At 41.4% G+C, this 23,765-nt stretch overlaps 1 protein-coding gene across 4 annotated transcripts in view; it reads left to right on the top strand.

Moving 5' to 3' along the window:
• MYH10 (myosin heavy chain 10) overlaps positions 1-23,765 on the top strand; it is a 154,090-nt gene that overhangs the window by 85,376 nt on the left and 44,949 nt on the right. For all 4 annotated transcript variants that reach the window (XM_024215616.1, XM_024215617.1, XM_024215618.1 and 1 more), the window contains 8 exons: positions 3,509-3,572; positions 6,841-6,939; positions 9,041-9,184; positions 9,549-9,644; positions 18,774-18,892; positions 19,374-19,526; positions 19,888-20,061; positions 22,104-22,277. In XM_024215616.1, the coding sequence (XP_024071384.1) occupies positions 3,509-3,572; positions 6,841-6,939; positions 9,041-9,184; positions 9,549-9,644; positions 18,774-18,892; positions 19,374-19,526; positions 19,888-20,061; positions 22,104-22,277 (1,023 nt within the window). The remainder of the gene's footprint in view (positions 1-3,508; positions 3,573-6,840; positions 6,940-9,040; positions 9,185-9,548; positions 9,645-18,773; positions 18,893-19,373; positions 19,527-19,887; positions 20,062-22,103; positions 22,278-23,765) is intronic.

Genomic DNA, 23,765 nt, shown 5'->3' on the forward strand with positions numbered 1-23,765 from the left:
CCCCAGATGGCAGTGTGTCCTGCACATAGCCTATGACACAAGTTAGTAATTACACAATAGACCTGAACTGTGGCTTGTGTACAGCGTAGTTAGTGAATTACCAAACTGCATATCATTTGAGAGCCCATAGCAGCTAATTAAAGTTGTGAGAGAAGGGGAGGAATAGCTATAAGACACCAATTGGTTATGACTGAATATCCAGCTTTGCTATCGACTTGGTTTAGAATTGTATGGGTTTGTGTCAATCTTAAAGGGTTATCAACTTAAAAACAAAAATCATACTTCTGTGTTGATTTTTCACTTGCTGTTGAGTAAAATCTAAGATTATGATTGAAAGATTGGAGAGTTGTCTTGTTAAATGCATAGAGCACTCGTGTAGTCAGTTTAAAATGTTTCCCATGTGACCTTCTGTTTTTATAGGTCTTTCAAATATCAATAGGGGAGAGGAAAAGCACTTTCTTTGGTTTTACACTTATACTTTACAAACTGGTAGGGCAGCGCATGGATAGTAACTCTTCTTAATATATAAAATAAAACTGGATTTGATTAAATTAAAGAAGCTGTGCTCTTGCTAAAGTATAAACTAAATTTTACAGAGCAAATAGAACTTTTATATCGGTCTTACAAAATCGGGGGTGAAGTTTTGAGTAAGAATTCAGTTTGAACAGCTTTATGGCCTTTACTGTTTGGTTAGATCCTTTAAATAGTTCCTATCAATCAGAAGCTAGGAAGGGCACCACAAAAATGCAAGTTTGAGAATTCTTAAAGCCACATTATTTACAGTAATGGTTGGTATTCAGATGTGTTGGATATAAACTTTATAATATCAACAGATTTCAGCTGCCCTGTAATTCCATTTCTTGGATTCTTTGAAGACTACTAATTTAATGAAGATACTTTTTATGAAAGCTGTAAAGCATCTGTTTTGCATTTTTTTCCCCTTTAAGTTTGCATTGCCATTGTGAACATAGTCACTCAAGTGACTCTGGCATTATTTTTATAAAGGAATAAGTATAATGCACTCCAGATGGTGCCTTCAATAGTCTTCAATAATAGGGATTTAAAAGGAAATGACAGCAATCCTCCCACAAAGGGAAGAATGCAGTATGAATTCTCTTATCTCTAGATTTGAAGTGCAGTGCCTTGTTACTTAGCACAAAAACCAGCAGCCTCTCCCAACTTTCTAAAATGTAATAGCAGACAGTACTGTAGTGAGGTTGTCAGGTCTACACTCCTACAAAATATACAGTTCTTATGTTAGATAGTATACCAGGAATTAAAATCCCAACTTCCCTATCTTTTTACCCATTATAGTCCTTTTGTTGTAGTTTTTAATCAAATTTGGGATTGCAGACATCACAGAACAGGTCTCTTGCCATCTTTTTTGCTTATGTATGTTGTAAACAGAACTAAGCTAGTTGTAAAATTGGAAAATACATTGTGATCCAGTAGCCTTTATTTGTTCACTTGGTGGTTTGATAAATTCAGTAATGCACAGCCTATCATCCAGTCACTGGTTTGAAGGTTCTGCTTTTTCAGTTATTGCTTAAATATCAGTGACTCGAGTCTACTCATAGTATTTCTGTGTTTTCAAATTTAAGCGGCATATCTGGAATATTCTGTTCTTATAGCAGATGGTGTGGAATCTACTCTTAAGTTTCAAAAAGCTGTCACTGTAGACTTACTAGTGTGGTACAGACTATCTAATCTGTTTTGACATAAATTAAACAAGAAGTCAGTTCATTCATCTTTTTATTCTTAACATTTCCAGAAAGCTGTATATTTTTCCTAACGAAAGAAACAGATATGTTCACCATCCATCATGCTAAAGTGAGCTTATGGAGTATTCTGATCTTCTGTGCAATGATATCTGGGATAAGTCTGAGAGCAAACTCTGGCCCTTAACAGCTAGCACATCTTTCATACATTTTAAAATAAGCTTCAGTGCTAAATTCACGGTTGTGGAGGTCGAAGTTCTCCCAGTTTAACCACAAATTTTTGTATGAGTAACAGAGCACAGTGGCATATTTTTGGGGGCTTTGAAGTAAACTTAAACGTGAATAGGACATTGTTCTGCAGTACTTCTAGGCCCAGTTTTCATGCATGTGTGTCTGAAAGTTAGACATTGGAACCCAGATTTAGACATCATTTGAGGAAGTCAACTTGAAGATAAGGTCCCTAACTGGAGTTGCATTGTTTACTCTCAGTGCTATAACTCTTCCTGTAACCACTTAAACTGTACAATAGAGCAATAAGATAACCAAGCACATAAGCATGCCAGTCTGTGCATACTTTGGACTTTCTAAGCAATCCATAATGTTAGGGGTACTGGATGGCGCACGTGATGCACTGAGGTTTTTATCTCTTCAAGTGTGGCATGTGCTATGTGAATGACAGATGGCAGATGCGATATCAAAGGATTTGGTCATCTCAATCTAGTTTCTACTTGGCACATCTCTACGTTGCACTCTGTACTGTCCACTGACTTATTGTAGACATGTTCTGATACTAGGAAAATGTGTTTTATTGCCAACAGGATGGCACATCTCATTGTAAAACTAGCGTAGACAAGGCAAGTTGTGGTTTCCTCTTGAACAGTTGCATAGAGGTCAAACTATCACCTATCTTGTCTAAACTCGGGATTTATGAAAAGCCATCTCATTTTAAAAATTACACCTTTTTCTTTCCCTAGTGTAGATATGACCTTGTCAGAGTGATTTGAATGGGTGCAGAGAATGAATTCACTCCACTGGAGGTGTGCTTTCAAGTCAGGATGGAGACACATTCAGGAGAAAGTTTATACTGCTGTTGCCAACCTTTCAACTAAGCACCTTTCATCAGCATTAAAATTAAATGACCTTTTAGTAAAAGCTTTCTTTCATAACAATATAAAAGGTGCCTATCTGGGTTACACACTCACCTTATTTTGAGCCTCTGAAAAACTGCAGTGTCTCTTTACAGTACATCACACCTTATAGTAGATTGCAATATTTTAATGGAATACAACTGAATGTGTATGAATGAATGATATCTTGCCACTATTATCTGTATTAAATACTTATCACCTATTAAGACTGATGCAAATGTTACCTAATACAGTAGAATTTCAATGTTATGAACATCAGCGTTACAAACTGATCAGTCAACACACACCTCATTTGGAACCAAAAGTACACAATCAGGGACCAGCAAGGGTGGGCGGGAGGAGAGGGAAAGCCAATACACTAGAGTATTGTGTTAAATGCAAACTACTCAAATAAAGGGAAAGCAGCATTTTTCTTCTGCCTAGTAAAGTTTCAAAGCTGTATTAAGTTAATGTTGAGTTGTAAACTTTTGAAAGAACAACCACAATGTTTTGTTCAGAGTTACGAACATTCTCCATTCCCGAGATGCTCGTAAACTCTGAGGGTCTACTGTATGCCTTTTTAAATGGGAAAGATGTTTTAATATGGACTTCGTTTTTAGCAATTGAAAAAAATTTGTTTTGTTTTTTTTGTTTCTTTTCCAGGGCAAGTTCATTAGAATTAACTTCGATGTTACGGGTTATATTGTTGGGGCCAACATCGAGACCTGTATCCTGCTTCAGCAGTGCAATGTCAGTTAAAATATGAAGTGACTCACTCAGCCTTTTGTCTCTCCAACTTTGTGTATTGCTTAGACTTCTTTGTAATGCAGCGTTAACACATTTGCAGGAAATAACATTTGGTGAACCTAGTGACATAAGGTATCATAGTGTGAATGCTTTCTTTGACTCACAATCCTCCCTTTGTTTCAGAACAGTTTATCATACTATCAAGAAGTCTGAGAATTTCCTTTTTACTCTGAAATAAGTTTTCAGAAAATGTAATACTTTGTTTGAAATCTGCTAGATTTTGACTGTTCTGAAGGTATGACTGGGTGGTGGTTATTGGAAAAACCAATTAAGGTAAGCCAGTACTTCATAAACATACACCCCAGCGCGGATCGGGGTGTATGTTGTGGGGCTCGGGGACGGGGCTGCAGGTACGGTCTGTCAGTGCACCCCCGAGGTAGCGGGTTGCTGGGACGCTGGATCTCCGGGGAGGAGGAGGAGCAGTGCTCGCTCCAGCGAGGCGCTCCCTGGTTGAACGCGGTCAGGGGTTTAGATACTTGCCTTCATAGTTGGCATTGCTTAGAACTTCTTCCCCGGGGGAGAGCCTAGTGCTCCAGTTTCCTGTGTGAACCCCGCGCTGTGAGCGGGGAGGGATAGCTCAGTGGTTTGAGCATTGGCCTGCTAAACCCAGAGTTGTGAGTTCAATCCTGGAGGGGCCATTTAGGGAACTGGGGTAAAAATCTGCTTGGGGATTGGTCCTGCTTTGAGCAGGGGGTTGGACTAGATGACCTCCTGAGGTCCCCTCCAACCCTGATATTCTAAGTGACAGTGTGGAAAATGGCACCACCTTAATCAACTGATCTCTGCCATGTGTGTGTACCCATTGTCACAAGCATGATTTTAGTCTCGTTTGGGTTGCATAGGCAGCCCATCCGGGGGGGGGGGGGGCTGCAAGGCCAACTTCTGTCCCATTTTTGTTAACTACATCTGTGCAATGCTTTTTGTTATATGAAGCCTAATGATTCAGTTTTTGCTGAATGGTCTTGATTCCTATTTCTTCCATACTTCCAGATGAACACTTGTCTGTAGTATTCCATTTTGTTTTGTTGCATTGTAATAGAAAAGTCAGGGTGTTAGTCTCAGAGTTGAGTGTGCTCTCTGGAGGAATGGGATTAAGGCTCAAGTGCCTAAATCAGTATGGCTCTTAAATCAGGTAGGCGTTACAACTCTTAAGTATCTGTAAAAATCCAGGCTTCTTGTCTAAATAGCTGAGCGGAATTATTTTGTTTAGCTTCATGAAAATTGGAGGATTTAATGTCCAGTAGAGAGAAGTTAGGTTTGTTCCAGACGATACATTACTGGGCTAATTTGATAGGTTACCTGTATCCTTTATAAAACAAACTTGTATTGCACTTCATTTCAATATAGAAAAATGAAAGGAATTAATCTGATATATGTCCAGCATCCTGTATGAAGCAACCTCTCCATTTGCACAAACTTTGAAATTTAGAAACTGTTTAAATACTATTAAACTCTTTAAAGTGAGAGAATGTGTAAACACTAACTTTTTTAAAAAACATTTTTGAAATGACAAGTGCCAAAGAGAAGTTTTTTTTTTTTTTTTTTTTTTAATGGAATTTGAGGATTCAGCTGTACATTTTTTTTGAAAGACTGATTGAAAGCATGGTTTCTTTAGGATCCCAACTTGTCCATTGTAAGTGGTGGTGGTTGTTTTCACATTAGGGAAAGCTAACCAGCACCAAAAGTTAATTTGCTGGAATTACAAACTCAAACTTTTAATTTGACTGTGTTTTGAAACCTGTTTAAATAAAGTTGCTGAGAGATTATAAAATGGAGCCCCAAAACTATTTTAACAGAGTGGGTTTAAACTAAAGCTTAAATTTCCGATTGAGACTTTTAAAGCTTGGGGGTGAATTTACAAAACTGTTGAGACACCAGAATTTTCTTAAGATGAGAATAAGTGTATATGTGAACTATCAAATTTATATTGGTTCAGCATGTCTGATGGTGTCTTCTCCCTGTCCCTCTTTTTGGACACTTCCGAGGAATAATTGGTAACTTATTCAGCTAGACAGTATTGGGATCTTCATTCTCTCAACTAATATCACCATCATGGTGATCATTGCCATGTTCTGGTACCTGGGGATTTATAACTCTCTGGCCTTTTTGGATCCTCAAATATGTTCTTACAGATCAGATAAGGAGGAGGCACCAGATGATGGCAGATGACCCCTTTCCTTGCTGCAGTGTCGGCCTTCCCCCCTCCTCCCCCCCCGCCTTATTCCTGTTATACTGTTTCCCCATCTCTTTTCCTTTTATCTAATAAGAGTCTGGTTTAGGTGGATGGACAAATCTAACCCTAACACTCTACCAAGCTGCTCATAACAAACTAGAAAGAGTTTCCAAAGTAGTCTGATCTAAGTAAAAACCTTGCCTTCAACAGACTGGTTGGGGAAATCAGAGCAACCCAGCCACACTTTTCCAGAGTAAAGGGGATTAAAGCGTGGTTCAGGAGGGGCTAACTGGATTATGTGCAGTGCCTATGATCTTCCAGCAACTAAACTTTAATCACCAGAGAGAAGCTGCATTTTCCTGTCTTTTTTTTTTTTTTTTTAAAGCTCTTTTCCCCCTTTATATGCATCTTTTGTTTTAGAAGACAACAGTGTTAGCTTTACCAGAACCTGAGAGCTACCACGTAAATTGACTGACTCCAATGAGGATGTTTGTCATTTAAGAGATTTTCAAGAAAGGATTTTTCCCTCTTGAAAAGACCTTACAACAAATACAGAAGGAGGGAGTAAGGAAAGTTGTTATAATGAAAATTAATTCTAGTTTCTTAGTGTTACTCACACATGCATAAAAGGAACGTTAGAACATTTCTTGTAATTGTGCAACAAGCAAAGCAAAGGACTTGGCAGTGGAGGCCTCAAACCCCAATTAACTACTAAATTAACACACGGGGGGGGAACTTAAGAGCTTCCTAAAAAAATCCCTATCTGATCCTCGCAATAGGCTTTCATATGTCTCCTGCAAAAAATGAATAGAAAGGGCGGGATCTTGTGTTACATGTGTTAAAAGAATCATAATTGTTTGTCACTTCTTGAAGGTGTAAATCCAACACAGCAAGCACCAAACTTATCTTACGATAATTCTGCTGTTAATGTAGCCCACTTTGTGCAATTTTATGTTTGAATTTTTCATGAAAAGATGCACAATGCAATTTAAGATCCTTGACTATTCATGATCAGATTTGTTGGAAAAGTCTCGCGCTGTTCGTCAGGCCAAAGATGAACGAACATTTCATATATTCTATCAACTGCTCTCTGGGGCAGGAGAACACCTAAAGTGTACGTTACAAATCTAATCCTAGCACCCTGTTCAGTTCTTATGTATTCTGAATTTGTCATTTTTAGTGCTTGAGCAGTGAAGTTCCATTACTCCTTGGGCTTGAAAGAGTAATTAATGATCAGAGATCTGAGGTATGAAAAGAAAACAGCTGGCTTTATTCTGAAATCACTCTTCATATTGCAGCAGACTTGTTGGTTCAGCAGCTGTTGCATAACCGCAGTATTTCAGGTGAATGACTTCCAGATCACAAACTCTGGACCAGAGCAGACCAAGGGACGGTATCTGTCAGGGACGGTACTTGGTCCTGCTGTGAAGGTGGGGGACTGGACTCAATGACCTTTCAAGGCCCCTTCCAGTTCTACATATCTATGATTTCTATGATTCTAAGGGTTTTGTAGCCCCTTAATTGAGTCCCTGGCTGGCAATCGGTAAGGCAATCGGCTGGCAGTATTTCAGTTTCAGCAAGTCACACAGCATGTTGGCAGGAAGTGCCAAATCTGTACTGTACCACACATTCAGACTGGGCAGAATGCCAAACCATTGGCCAAATCAACACATGATAAAAGCCTGAAGAAAACAGTCTGTAATGTTTACACTTCCATGGTGAATATCAATTAGCTCCAGCAGTGGGGCTCCGCCTCTTCTCTGTATATTTGATGTAATAACTTGCATATATTTACCCAAAAGTGTGGCATATACCATTACTAGAAGAGTGTGGTTATACTGGACAGCTCCATCCTTAGTCACATTCCTTAAAACAAAGAACTGCTAGTATCTAGTATAACTAAGGCTAAGATTGTCACAGATATTTTTAGTAAAAGTCATGGACAGATCACGGCAAAAAAGAAAAATTAACGGAAGCTGTGACCTGTCTGTGGCTTTTACTAAAAATATCTGACAAAATGGGGATCTGCAGGTCCCCACGCCACTTGAAGTGGGGCAGCTGTGCAGGGGCTAGGAGCAGTCTGCAGCAGCTGGGGGCTCCTGAGTACCCCTGCAGCTCTGGGGGTCCCCTGCTGCCCATGGGGGCTGGGAGCTGTGGGTGCCCCCACCTCACATGTCAGCTGGGAGCTCAGGGTTTCCCCCACCATGGCTGGGAGTTCAGGCGTCCCCCTGCCACCCTCAGCAGCTTGGAGCTTCAGAGGCGGCGGGGTACCCCACAGCTCCCTGCCCCCGCAGGTGGTGGGGGACCCTGCAGCTCTCGACCACCGCAGGCTGAAGTCAGAGGTCGCTGGAAGTCACGGATTCCGTGAGTTCCACAACCTCTGTGACTAAATCATAGCCTTAAGTATACTACTTGAACCTTGCGCCTTTAAGCAGTAGCTGGCGTGGCTATTCCAAAACAGGCAATTGGCTTCCAGTTAGCCAGTCAAGATCAATATGTGATGGGCCAAATTTTCAGTCACATGTGCATGCAGCTTAGCATATACTCGCTTTAGATGCACAAACACTCCTGCCAACTTCACCTCCCCGAGAAGAGTAAGATGAGTACAGAAATCGACGGGAGAGCGCTCTCCCATCAATTTAGCACACCTTCACCAGACCTGCTAAATTGATGCTGCTGCATGGCCTGTGTCAATACCTCCTCTAGAGCAGTGGTTCTCAACTTTTTACCATTGTGGGTTACATCCAATACTACCTGTATGGCCCTAAGGCTGTCACATGGGCTGCAGCTCTGTGCTGATTGGGCTGCAAGGAGCCTGTGGGCTGGAGGTTGAGAACCACTGCTCTAGAGGATTGCAACAGTAATCCCTATGCAGAACAGTGTCCAGTTCATGCCCAGTGCAAGGAGCTAATCCATTCAGTTGTTTACAAAACCAACTTGAAGCTGTTGGTAACTGGGCCTTTTTATATTAAAGATTGTGGGAAGCTGGGCTGGATGGACCTTTGGTCTGACCCAGTATGGCCATTCTTATGTTCTTAAGCTGGGTTCAGCACTTAACTCATATTTCTAGAGTTACAGAAGACTTGGGGTAGCTGCTTGTAATCCAGTTTATTTAAATGCTGATATAACTGGTAGTCCATTTATTTGTTAGGGGTTGGTTTTTTTTAAGTATTAGATTTGTGCACAAAGCTTTTACTTTTTTCCCTCCACTACAGCTGACTTGCTGCTTGAAGGATTTAACAATTACAGATTTTTGTCTAATGGCTATATCCCCATTCCTGGGCAGCAAGACAAGGATAACTTTCAGGAGACTATGGAAGCCATGCACATCATGGGCTTTTCTCATGAGGAAATCTTGTGTAAGTTGAGTCTTTTTGGTTTCTGTAGTGTACTTGCTTTTTATGTGTAAAAAAAAAAAAAAAATGTAAAATTACAAAAATTAAATGAAACAAATGTTCACAACCAAACTTAAATATAATGGAGTTTTGATGCATTGAAAGCCTGTGGCAAACATTGCACCACTTCAAAAACTTAAAGCAGTCTTCTGATTTTTAAGCTAAAATTGACCTAGAAGCAAGAAAGACTGTGCTACATAATGCAATAATAATTATAAATAAATCCTTTTTGAACTGAGTTTGAATGCATGCCTAAGATTGGAGAGGGGGTGAATTTTATTGAGACACATTTGACAAGAAAAATATTTGTATCTTTCTGTTAACACAGCAATGCTGAAGGTGGTGTCGTCAGTACTACAATTTGGTAACATTTCTTTCAAGAAGGAGAGAAACACTGATCAGGCCTCCATGCCAGAAAATACAGGTAAATTGGTCACACTGTGTGGCCTTTAATGACCTTAGTTGTGGTTTTCTGATTATAATTTGTTCATCAGATAGACTTTCTAACTTTACAGGATTTCCCCCCTTCCCCCACCCCCCCCTTTTTTTCTCTCCCTGAACTTACTCTATAAAGTTCTCTGCCAGAGAGAGGCCATAATTTGTAACAATATCAGCCAGCATGGAACTATTAAAACTCTCCCTATCTTATACTCTCTTCCACACAGACATTAAAACTTCCGTCTACAGAATTCCATAAATTATTGAAGCTGTTTATACTGCTCCCAAACTTTGAACAAGCATTTCAGCTGTAACCTCATTAATTGCTTCTCAGCAAAGACTTAAATATTGGGGGGGAGAAGGTGTGCTTAAATCAGTGTATTTTCTTTGGTTCTTGATAGTCATTACATTGCCAATGAAAAGAATCCTGGAGCGAAGCACAACTTCCTTAGTGAAGTGGCTGAATTTAAGAAACACTGTATTTAGACACTTAGTTCTGAAATGACAGGGTAGTGTGACTATGATTTTTTTTCATTTTAATACTTCAGAGTGCAGTCATTATTTGGTAGACGTGCTTAAAAATGGAGACAGTCCCTTAGGTACTTCTAAGAATTTTCAGACTTCTAGTTTACCCAGTGTTCTGTCATTCTGAATCCTCTCTTAGAAAGTAACATCTTTACAGTAGTTTAGAACTCAACTTTGGTTAACTGCAAAGTGTTGGCTGTTTTCATATCTAAAAATTGGCTTTGATTTCTATAAAGCAGTTAGCAAGGACGGGAGGGATAGTCAGTGGTTTGAGCATTGGCCTGCTAAACCAGGGTTGTGAGTTCAATCCTTGAGGGGGCAATTTGGGGATTTAGTTGGGTATTGGTCCTGCTTTGAGCAAGGGGTTGGACTAGGTGACCTCCTGAGGTCCCTTCCAACCCTGATATTCTATGTAAGTCACAGAAGCAACTATGGGCTTCTTGCATAAGTCATGATGTGTTGTGTTTTGTGATTATAGATGAGCACTTCTTACATCCATACTAGCAGTATCTTCAATTAATTTTGTATCACCTCTCCACTTTCTGGATATCAAAAGTGTTGAATGATAAAACAAATGTTGCAGAAAGACTGGCTCAGATTTAAAATTTGTTTCATAGCTTGAGCATCTTGCTGCTGTTGCTCATTTTCCTTGCTTTTTATCAATGTTTATATTTAGTGCCCTAACATTCTTTGAGAGACAAAGTGGAAGTGGGAGAGTTATGAAATTTGCTGAGGACTTCATAGGCTCTGAAGAACAAATGAAGCTTTATATGAAGAATATTAATGATTGACGTATAATGCAATGACATAAAGCAATAAAATCCTATCCAGAAACATCAAGATGGTCTCTTAGGGCTTGTCTACACTTAAAATGCTGCAGCTGAAGTGCTTCAGGGGTTCTCCCACCGTTGGTGTAGGTACTCCACCTCCCATAGAGGTGGTAGTTCTCCTCTTGACTTAATGCTGTCTACACTGGGGGTTAGGTCTGTTTTAACTGGTGGATTTTTCACACCCCTGAGGAACATAGTTATACTGAAACTTAACAGCCTTTTTTGGTTCAGGAAGCCTAATAACCTCTGAGTTGTTAGAGCTGTAGTGAGCTATACTGAGACAAATATATCCTCAGAACTTGGGGATTAAAACAATGCTTTGTAGATTTGATGACAATTTGACAGCTATAAGGGAAAATTTTAAGACACAGATGTTATTTTAATTTGGGCATCAAATTATCTATTTCTAGTGTACATTAATCAGGTCTCCACTACAGAACAAAGTTGTTCTTGTGTCTCTATATATAGTTATGCACAATAAAAATGTGGCAGTTCTACATTAATTGTATTTAGCTTGTATTTTTATAATCTATTGGTGACTATTAAACAGCCAACGAAAACCATCCGTAAGCAGATGCAACATATAAAACTATCATAAATTACCCCTAGAGATGCACCTGCCTTTCTATGCAGCATCTCAAATATTTCACAGGTAAAACAGAATCATAATATGCCTAGGTCCATGAGAGGGACACTTAGTAGATAAGATTCAAAACCTGAAAGGCCATGTTTTGCTCTTGGACAAAGCAGGAAGTTTTCAAGTAGGGGGATGGTGAGCAAGACCAATATCCACTCTTGTGCTCCCCAATACAGTGCACATTTCCTCTCTCCCCCCCCCCCCCCCCCCCCCCCTCCGCAAAAGGCTCAGTTATTTTCCAGTTTTCAGAAACTGGAGAAAAGTCCTGTGTACTGTCCCTCTTTAATAAACGAGTCTAATAACTTGGTGGTCTAATGACTTGTGCTAGACACTGCTATTTGGGTGACCCAAGCTGTAACTTAGTCCCATCCTTTTGCTCTATGTGCTAGCAGAGGCTTGAAGTCCTGAAAAGCGTCAGTTCCTGGAGGTGAAAAAATTGATTGCATTGGTTAACAGACTTCTCCAGCCAACTGAGAATGCAGGTCTGTCCTGAACAGTGACTGTATCCTGTAAAACTGGTCATAGCTGTTTGCTTTAGTGACAAATAGCTGTATCGGGTCTGTAAAGTCAAGAAAGATTCTGTTCCTTCATGTGGATCTTCCAGCAGAACCTTTTATTTGGGTACAATCGGTTACCTCTGATTTCAGTGTGCTGCACAATCTATGGGCATGGCTACACTTGCAGATGTAGAGCGCTATGAGTTAAACCAGCCTTCGGAGAGCGAATAGGGAAAGCGCTGCAGTCTGTCCACATTGACAGCTGCAAGCGCACTGGGATAACACATTTGCGGCACTTGCAGAGGATTGGGAGCAGTGCATTATGGGCAGCTATCCCACAGAGCACGTCTTCCCATTCTGGCGCTGTGGCTTGTGGGAAGGGGCCGGGGGTGCAGAGCATTCTGGGTACTGTCCCAATGCCCCGTGATGCATCGGTTCGCATCCCAGGAATCCCTCTACTTCTGTCCACATTTGGCGCCATCTTTCAATGTTTTTTGTGCTGCATGTTCTGTCTTCCCTTTCGATCTGTGGGAATGGAGACCGAACTGCTGAGGAATATGCTGACGAGTCTCGCCAGCACATCACGTTTGGCAGTCGAATTATTCCTTAAGATCCAAACTGACAGGGAGGACTCCGACGACGATATCAACTCGAGTAACACATATGACATGAGATTGCTTGTGGCATTCACTGACATGCTCACCACCATGGAACGCCGCTTTTGGGCTTGGAAAATGAGCACTGAGTGGTGGGATCACATCATCATGCAAGTCTGGGATGACAAGCAGTGGCTGCAGAACTTTCGGATGAGAAGCCACTTTCATGGGAGTGTGTGGTGAGCTCGCCCCCACCCTACGGTGCAAGGACACGAGATTGAGAGCTGCCCGGATGGTGGAGAAGTGGGTGGCTATTGCAGTCTGGAAGCTGGCAATTCCAGACAGCTACCGATCAGTTGCTAACTAGTTTGGAGTGGGAAAGTCTATCGTTGGAAGCGTGTTGATGCAAGTTTGCAGGGCCATTAATCGCATCCTGCCCAGAAGAACCGTGGCTCTGGGTAATGTGTATGACATTGTGGCTGGCTTTGCACAAATGGGTTTCCTTAACTGCGGAGGGGCGATAGATGGGATGCATATTCCAATTCTGGCACCAGCCCACCTAGCCTCCGAGTACGTTAATCGGAAGGAGTATTTCTCTATGGTTCTCCAGGCGCTTGTGAATCACCGTGGGCGTTTCATTGACATTAACACAGGCTGGCCCGGAAAGGTGCATGACGCACACATCTTTTGGAACACCAGCCTGTTCAGGAAGCTGCAAGCCGGGACTTTTTTCCCCAGACCAGAAGATCACCGTAGGTGAAGTCGAAATGCCCATTGTGATCCTTGGAGACCCTGTTTACCCTTTAATGCCGTGGCTCATGAAACCCTACACAGGAGGCCTTGACAGCACCAAGGAGCGGTTCAACAACAGGCTGAGCTGGTGCAGAATGACTGTGGAGTGTGCTTTTGGCCATTTAAAGGGCTGCTGGCGCGCTCGGTATGGGAAGCTGGACATGGCCGAAGACAGCATCCCCGCGGTTATATCTGCGTGCTGTACCCTCCATAACAATTGGGAAGGGAAGGGTGAAAGCTTCACTCAGGCATGGACCTCGGAGGTTCAACACCTGGAGGCTGAATTTGAACAGCCAGAGAGCAGGGCTATTAGAGGGGCCCAGCATGGGGCTGCAAGGATTAGTGATACCTTGAGGGAGCAATTTGAGGCTGAAAGCCACCAGTAATTTCTGGTGCCCTGCCCGGGCGTGAAGTGCAGTGGTTCCAATATTAATAGGAATCTGTGTTTGCCACGCTGACTTGCAGTGCCTGTTGCTTTCCTGGGCCTAAGGTATCTTTTACTTTATGCAATAATAAAGAATGTTTTCAAAGCCAAAAAATCCATTTATTGAAAAGAAATTTCATTTGTTGAAAAGAGACACAACTGCTTGGGAAACAGAAAGGGCAAGGGGGTGGGGTGGGGAACGGTACAATCACAGGTTTGCTTATGTCCTGTCTGGAGTGCTGTGCAATGGGTGCTGCACTTCAGGATGGCTATACTGCCTGGTGATGGGGATTGAGTGCAGTGGGTAAGGGTCGTAGTTTTCAGGGCTGGGTGATGAAGCTACAGGTGTTGGGCAGCTGATGGCGATAAGAACCCGGATGTTGGGGAAAGTGGGTTGGAGGTGACATGGGGGCACAAGGGAAAGAGTTTTGGGACAAGGGCTGCGGGGGGGAGGGCTCCACCTGCATGGCTACGAGGGCCTGGATCAAGTCCGCTTGGCGCTCCATGATGCTTATCAGCCGATCCGTGCTTTGCTGCCGGAGCTCCGTGCTTTTGTGCCGGCAATCCGCATTCTGCTGGCGGATCCTCCTTTCACTTTCCCTCAACTCCTGCGCTTTTAGATTCTCGTTAAGTGACTGCTGCATTACTTCATGCAGCATGTCTTCTTTGCTTCTTCGTGGCCTCTTCCTGATACTTTGCAGTCTCTCGGCCGGTGTAACATGGACGGCTGAGATCTCAAGGTTGCATCTGTAAAGGCAAAATGCAACACTTAACAGAGGCGGCATTTTCACACCAGGCAGAGCAATGATTCCCCCCGTACTTAAGGAGGGCAAGCACGATCTACACAATAGCATAATTTGCCCATCCCAAAGCGAGTGCACATAACCCATGGGAGCCCCAAGATGGTGAGTAAGCACAGGGACTGATTGTTTCATGGCTGTACCGTCCTTTAGGTTTCTGTGCCTTGGGGAGAGCCAACAGCTGCAGGGGGCCCCTATACTGAACACTGTCCCCACATTTTCCACAGGAATTTGTCCTGGAAGATCTCACTGCGGAGGGTGACCTGGGAAGCAGGGGAGGGTCTTCTACTATAATGCAGCATCCGCCCTGGCCCATTTGTAGCTTGCCTGTGTGCAGCCATGGTCTCCCTGCCCCTCACGGCACAGTGGTGCGGACACATTAGACTGGGACAAGGACCACAGTGGCTCTCCCAAGAAACCTGCTCAAGCGCATTGCCCAAGTTCTGGCTGAGACCTTTGAAGAGATCACCTGAGGCCAATTACCATGATGTGAGAGAGCACATCAATGCCCTATTCTGCATCTAGGCATGCATGCAGCCCTAACCGTCCTTGCCCCAAGAGCCCGCACTGAATAACTTCCTTCCCAAAATAAAAGCCACTTACCGGGAACCTCCTCTGGTGTTTGTCCTTCCCCAAGCACTGGCCACCGCGACTGGCTACCTTCCTCTTGGCTTGAGAACAGCTCCTGGCTGCATGCATCTACGGATTCTTGGATGTCTTCCTCCACCTCAGCACCCTTGCTCCTGCTTTGCTCCTCCTCCTCCGGCCTTGCTGAACTGGGCTCTGAAGTGTCCATGGTGGTACTTGAAGTGAAAGTGGGGGTCGCCCCCAAGTATCGCATCCAGCTCTTTGTAGAAACGGCAGGTCGTGGGGGCAGCACCGGAGCGGCGGTTTGTCTCGCGGGCTTTGCAATAGGCATTCCGCAGCTCCTTCACTTTAACCCTGCACTGCAGTGCATCCCGGTCATGGCCCCTTTCCATCATGTCCCTTGATACCTGCCTGAAGGTATCATAATTCCTATGGCTGGAGTGCAGCTGGGACTGGACAGCTTGCTTCCCCCCAAACACTGATGAGGTCCAGCACCTCGCAGTTGCTCCATACTGGGGATTGCCTGGCGCATGGAGGCATGGTCACCTGGAAAGATTCGCTGAGAGCACTCCACGCCTTGCTGAGCAAACAGGAAGGAGATTTTCAAAATTCCCAGAGAATTTAAAGGGCAGGTCTGACGGTTGGTCACCTGAGGGCAGGGCAGTAAAGTTCAAACTAATGACCAGAGTGGCTAGAACAGGCATTGTGGGACACTTCTGGAGGCCAATCAGAGCGCATTAACAGAACAGGGCGTCCACACTGGTGCCGTGGCGCTCCAGCAGGGGCGCATCAAACATTATTCCACTCGCTGAGGTGGAGTACCAGGAGCGCTCTAGCCACGGAGTCAGAGTGCTCTATGTGCCTTGCAAGTGTGGACGCATCATGAGTTAGAGTGCACTGGGCTGCTTTAATGCGCTCTAACTTGCAAGTGTAGCCATGCCCTATGACTATAGGACTACTTTGGTAGGTACTCTGGTGATGATGCAGGAGATGGAAAGAAAACAGTGTGAGTTTGCAGCATTTGCAATTCAATACAGAGCAAATTTGATCAGGATATACTGAGGATCACTGAACAGGAACCCCACAATTAAATTCGAAGCACCTTTTTTTTTTCTCGAAGAGGAACAGTACATACTGGCTTCAGAGAGAAGGAGTTGTCCCGTCTAAACCTGTTCAGCTGAAAGGAATGGGTCCTTTGAGGTTGCAGGGGATTTTTAAAAACACCACCCTCCACACCCTCTTAGAGGAATCTTAAAGGATTAAGAGAATTCTTGAAATAAGACTGAAGAGGAAAACGAACTTTCATTTTCTTTAGGAAGTAGATTGCTCAGGACAAGTTCTGTGGGTATGTTTTAACCCCCCACTGGTTACATTTCCTTCTCTCTCGGGGTGAATCAGGCTGAAAATATGGTAGAACAGTCCTGTCAATTGTCAAAAATCTATTAATCAAGCTTACAGCTACAGCTTCTTCCTTGCATGTCACTAGACGTGTCAATACATACATCCTCTCAGAAACGTAACCCAAATCCTCTAAAACATTGAGATTAACCTCTCTTCAGAATCCAAACTGTCCATGTGATTCTAATGCTAGCTCAGTGTTACTCATCATGTTGTCTAGCTTATAATAAAATACCATACCTGAAGACAACTAAAAAAGCAAGCTTTAGGTATTTTGAGGGGGAAGGGAGGAAAAATGGCAAGAACATCCCTGCAAAGTGGACAGTACATTTAGACTTCTAGAGATGGATAATGCTTCTGCTAACTCTTGGTATCTGAGTAATGACAAAAGAGAAATAAGTGCGGGAGGGTGGAAGAGTAACTTTTTTTTTTTTTTTTTTTTTTTTTTTTTATAAGCCACCCTTTCCACAGATACCAGACGAACATGCTGTAAGATGCAAATTACTGGTGACTGTAGCTGTTCCTTTGCTTAGGGAAATCCATGGATACATGAGAGAGAGAATAGACGAACTTGAGATATTGGCAGGGAGGATTTTGAAACAATAAATCTTCTCTGAAATACCAATTTAATTTCATTTTTATTTTAAAGTTTGAGTGACTTTCATGCCATAAAAATATCAAGCCAAAGGGAGTTGTGGCTACTCAGTCTTGGGAGAGCAAGACTCGTCCTTAAAATGTGTAAATATGGACTCATGGGTGTCTATCTCTAGATACCCACATTTGTGTTTTCTAACGATTGTTTAGTATGTTGTACTCCAAGTCCATTTCCTCCTGTGTTACAGTAGAGTGAAAGCATAATGCTGAATTTTTGATGTTACCATTGTTTCACTGACCGCATACTGAACCCACGTGGAGTACATGATCAAGCACAGAATTTGGGGCTGAGAAATAATATCTTCAGTACTAGATTGCCCCTGAAAGAGGGCTCCCCTTTCTTTTTAAAAGACTAAGTTGAGGGGATGCCAAATCATCATATTGGAAAGATGATAGGGACTAAAATATTCATTTGCTAGCTGTCCTTCTGAGAAAGCTTAGAAGCTGGCACACTTGAGAAAAACACTTAGCCCCAGGGCTAAGAATAGCTAATGTGTGTCAGATTCATTTTTAGAAATCTTAAGTCACAAAAAACACCCAACCTATTAATAGAAAATATGTGTAGGAAAGAGGATTGACATTGAAAGAAAATAAAGTAGAAATAATGTAGGTGTTGCAAAACCAGGAAAGGTCAGTGGGCCATTCAGTTTGATATTCTGCTTCCAGCATTCTTATACCAGTTGCTTTAGGTGAAAGCACTCGGACATTGTTTCAGTGACTGCTGTGATGTGGCCTAGGACTGAAATCCCATAGCAATGCATTGGCATACCTGCCTGCACTGCAGCACAGCAGTTTCTCTAAGCAGCCATATGTCTACACTACAGCATGCTAGCTCTGCTTGAGCTAGTGCACTAAAAATAGCAGGGTAGCCAAGGGTAGCGTGAGTGGCAGGTTGGGGTAGCCACCAAAGTGTATGCCCAGGGGGTCTGGGCAGGCTTGTAGTCCAGCATGTCTGTCTCCCCAAACTTGGATGCACTTCCCTAGCTACAGTGTAGACATGCCCTTATTGGCATCTGGCATATTATATCAAAAGAATGAATGAGCTTTTATCGAAAACCAACAATATTCAGCTCCAGTGCTTCCTAGCAATTTCCTGAACTAACCTGGTATTTGCTGTACTAAATTAACAGGGATTCACTAATGTGTTTATATGTATTATCGCAGGTTCTGGGACTCCTTATAGACACTAGTTGTAATAATAGGTTTATTTTTCACAAGGTTGAGTGCTACTTCTGATTTCTATATTGAGTAGTTGCTAAAAATCGTTGAAACAGCTATTGATACAAGTTCTCAAGGGCTTGTTTCATTAATGTTCTGGCTAGTCTGGAGAGTTTGGGGTATTTAAGTGAATAACTTTATTACTTTCAACCTCAGTTGCACAGAAACTCTGCCATCTACTGGGAATGAATGTAATGGAATTTACTCGAGCTATACTTACGCCACGCATTAAAGTTGGCAGAGACTACGTTCAGAAAGCCCAAACCAAAGAACAAGTAAGTTCTGATTGTATAAAAATAAAATGAAGCGCCAATTCATCCAAAGTAACTTTTTGCCTGCGGTCAGTAAACTGTGTTGATGCTAGTTCCTGTTTAAATCTCTGTTCTTTGTTGTATCTTACAAAACATCTTGTGTTTTGTATTTTCTTGTATGGCAAAAAACAAGACTGTATAGAAAGTAAGAACTTCTTTCCTTTCCTTGGCCTTCAGCTGATCTTGATTCTGTCATTTGACATATCAAATGTAGAAAAGCAGTCTTAATTTTTGTTGACAATAGGGTTAAACTTTATTTTTAATCAAATCATGTAGTATTTCTGCTGATTGTTTCCTTTCCTCAGTAGTATTCTTTCCTCCATGGTATTAACTGCATTAAACTTGCTCAGTTCCCTTAGCAGTTATTTGTGATAACATCCATCTCCTTGTTCTTTTGATGACTCCCTCAAGAATAAGTAAATGTTTAATATGTTCTGATTTTCAGGCAGACTTTGCAGTGGAAGCCTTGGCAAAAGCCACTTATGAACGCCTCTTCCGCTGGCTTGTTCACCGCATTAATAAAGCTCTGGATAGGACCAAACGACAAGGAGCTTCTTTCATTGGCATTCTGGATATTGCTGGATTTGAAATCTTTGAGGTATGCTAAAGAGCCAGTTATGGGAAACTAATTTATAGCTTTAAATTCTGTCTCTATTCTAATCTGAGTTTCACACCCATGCATAACCATTTATTCTGCAGTTGTGGATTTCTCCTGTAATATAGCAGTCTAGAGTGTACTACAGATAAGAATAACATCTTGTGGGTGAATTGAACTCATGTTTTATATACTAATTTCAGACCAAATCGTATCTATCACTTATTGGATGTTAGGGAACTATCCCTTAATAAAATCAGAAATTTGCCCTACAAATGCTACTTGCAAATGTAACAGATGACATTTTATAAGATTATAAATTCTGCCATTGAGTTATTCCTCTAACTCACTAAATATTTTGCAGCTGAACTCTTTTGAGCAGCTTTGTATCAACTACACCAATGAGAAGTTGCAGCAATTGTTCAACCACACCATGTTTATCCTGGAACAAGAAGAGTACCAGCGGGAGGGCATAGAATGGAACTTCATTGATTTTGGACTGGATCTGCAACCCTGCATTGATTTAATAGAAAGGCCTGTAAGTTTGTCTTTCATATCTTGTGGATTTCTGGACCAGGTACAGACCCTCTTGTGGAACAGTCCCAGGAACTGGATTAATTTGAATATGTGACCACTGAGGACTGAATCCCATTATTTTTATATTAATTTTAGTCTAAGTAGCCTGTGCCCACTGGAGTAAACCTGTGTCCATTTGTGTGTACATGTCTGCATACACATAGTGCACTGTTTTAGTCGTATGGGACTAAATACTTTGACCTACTATTTATGTTGTTTCCAATGCCAACCAAGTCCTCATTGCTCTCATCTTCAAGCCTAATCATGTGATGGTATTATGGGTGCTTAATGTAGTGGCTTAACCAGAAAGCTCTTGAAGATTTAGGGTGAAATCCTTGCCCCTTTTGAAGTCAATGGTAAAATTCCCATCAACTTCAGTGGGACCAGAATTTCACCCTATAAATCTGCCTTGTGTTTGAGTGGGTCTTCTAAGACTGTAGCCTTTGGGAAACTGTTTTCTCATGGCACGTGGCTAAAGGATCCTATCTGTTGCCCAATCTTTAGGAACAGTAGACCACTCCGATCAACTACAGATAGCATGAGGAGCAGCTTAAGAGTCCAGGAAAAGAGCACCAATCTTGAGTGGCTATTCCCACTTCTCCACTCCACCCCCCAGATCTGGGCTGAAGTTTATCCTGAAGTCCTCTGTAGGACAGATAATTAAGATGTCACAACATATACTTGTTTTGAATTACGGCATCATTATGTAACATCTCTATAGTATCATCCTTACAGGAAATGCAAAACAGAGCTAAGGGGTTCCTCCCTTCAGTTTAAGAAAATATTTCTTTTGCCCCAGAACCCAGTTTTGCAGGCTTAAAAAAATGCAAAAAAAAAAAAAAAAAATCGGTGGCATAATAATGGTTATGACCAGCACTTTCATCTGTCAGTTTTCTTATATTTTTTTCCCCAAATTTGAGCTGTAATTGTTGTGAAGGTATATTCTTTCACACATTTAATACACTATTTCTGCATGTAATGCTATACTTGTATCCAGAGCAGCAAACCAGTTCTTTCTTTAAAAGTTAGTTTGCGGGGAGAGAAATCTTAGCAAAGATCTTCACTTTGAATGTGCAGATCCAGAAAGAGGATCCAAATTCTGTCTCCTTGGAATAAAGAGCTTTGCCTGCCATAAAGTCTGAGGGAAGAAATGTGCATGTTTTCACTATACAAAATATTTAGCATGAAATATTCTAAGACTACTTCTGTTTAGCGGGTTTTAAGAGCCAAACATTGGTACCTCCTCAGTCTTCCTGTAAATGAATTTGCATGGGCACATGTCGTCATAGAATGATCTCAGATAGCCATATCTTGTAAAATGTGGAGACTTGCAAATTCACAATTAATTGTTTTAAAGTGTAAATCTTTATAAATCAGTTCCTCTACTGTTAGTTTTTTTTTTTTTCTAAGACTTGTATGTAGGAATCTGTTTCCTCTGGAAAAGATAACTGATGCCCTCAAACCAATCCCCACCTGTAAAATGAAAATAATAGTTTTTCCCTGCCTCATATGGATGTTGAGGATAAATACGCTAAACATTGTGAGGTATTCAGATACTGTGCTAAGGGGGGGAATGTATAAAATCCTTAGATAGCTAGGTAGAACTTTGCAGCTCACGTAAGGGTTTTATTGACAAGCATTTGAGTTTTGTAACTCTACTGTTGTACCCAAAAAAGTATGAAATTACTGTAGAACTGAGGATGTTTTTCAGGATATACAGTACAGGTACATGGTCTAAAATGGAATGAACTTCCTCAAACTCATTACAGGCTCTCTTATGTTTGTCATTGGTGAAGTGTATTTAAATAAAATGGGACGTGAGCAAATGAAATCTCAAACTTCACACTTTCCCTCCAGAAACATGTTTTTTTGTTTTTTGTTTTTTGTTTTTTCCCCTGGAGTGTGATGGGTTGGTGTATAAGATTTTTAAAAGGACTTAATTAAAAAAATATGAAACTATATATTGAGAAAATTCTTGTTTAAATGCACCGTTTATTTTATTAGGCAAACCCACCTGGTGTACTGGCTTTGCTGGATGAAGAATGTTGGTTCCCTAAAGCTACTGACAAGACATTTGTGGAAAAATTGGTCCAAGAACAAGGAACCCACTCCAAATTCCAAAAACCACGGCAGCTAAAGGACAAGGCTGACTTCTGCATTATTCATTATGCAGGGAAGGTATGGGTTGTATGTTGAACAACTTGTACTATTGTGTTGTAAATAGACTAGTTTTAGCAAAATCTGCTAAAGTTTTAGCGATATTATTCAGCTATGTGCATGCGAACTGAGACATAGGAACAGTTTAGTTCTTTTTGTTAAAAAGATATTTGAGAAAGCTTTATTGAAATCCCTATTGCTGGATCAGAATCTACAATGGCAGAACTGTAAGAAGATGTTAAACAGACTTATTTGAAGAGATTTAAGCTTTCCAAATAATAGAATAAAAAAAGTTTTTGGTTCAGAAACGACTTATGATTGCATTATTTCCATTTGTAGTAAAGCTGATTGCATAGTAGGTGGATTTTTTTCAGGGTTTCTGATGAAAAGAATTTAATTATTAAAATTAGCACTCTTAAAAGGTTTCAGATTTGACAGCTCTTGAAATCAGTCCTCTGTTTTAGAATAAGTTCAGCAGAGCAGTGGCAGTACCAGCACCAGCTTCCTCCACCTTGTTCCTTCGATAGGAGTATATCTTTTGGAAGAATCCTTTTAGGGCTAAGAATGTATTTCAGTCATCATTAGTCATTCCATCTTTGCTTCCCCTGCTGAGACTGCTAACTGGCCCAGTCGTGATGTGGACAGTTCATCAGGAAGTGGCTTTTTTTTGTCCAGATGTGTTACTTACTGGACCCGCCGTGGTCCAGACTTGAACCAGTGCCATTGAATTTTTCTGTTTAGACTTAACTGTTCTGGAATTCGTGCTTCTACTGGATTTGGGCTCCTAGGGCTAAATGAAAGCATTCCTCTTATGTAAATGATGCTCTCGACTCTTCTCTTCTTTCCTCCCCCTCCCCCCCATTACCATGACCAGTAATTCAGGTGTTTTTATGGTTACTCTCATATATATGGTGCACACAGTAACTATGATCAACCTCTGGATGGATTGTACATTCGTATTTGCACAGGAAACTCCCTGCTCATGTTGACAAGGAAGTTTAAATAACACTCTTTAAAAAAAAAAAAAAAAATCACGGACTAGTAAATGTCCCAGGAAGTGGGCCTAAGTTTGACATAGGATCAGATACCCTGTCTTCTCACTCTGCTTCATTTTAAAAATTCCCTTCTAAGAGAATTGTGCCACAAAACAAAATTTTAAAAAAATTAATGCATTTCCATACCCATTAAAACTGCAGTACTTGGCTGTTACCTTGTATAGCTAAACAAACATATATCCTATCTTATCAGAATATAAAGTGAAATTTCAAATTGGTAACTTAGAAATATTGACGCCTGTCACTTTTTCACAGTTCCCACAACTGAATGGTGCTGGTGTGTCTGAGCACTGACATTTTACTGATACTTCACAGCAGGAGGGCCAGTATGATAAAGAAAACAAATGTAAATAGAGAAAACTGGAATAATGTAGCGTCTGCCTTTGTGGCAGGAGGCAGTACAATATTTCTTGCTGTGAGGAGTTGTCCTCTTGCCTTATGGAGAAGAGCAATC

The sequence above is a fragment of the Terrapene carolina genome, unplaced genomic scaffold (genome assembly GCF_002925995.2).
Source record: "Terrapene carolina triunguis isolate 2854851 unplaced genomic scaffold, T_m_triunguis-2.0 Scaffold192, whole genome shotgun sequence".
NCBI lineage: Eukaryota > Metazoa > Chordata > Testudines > Emydidae > Terrapene > Terrapene triunguis.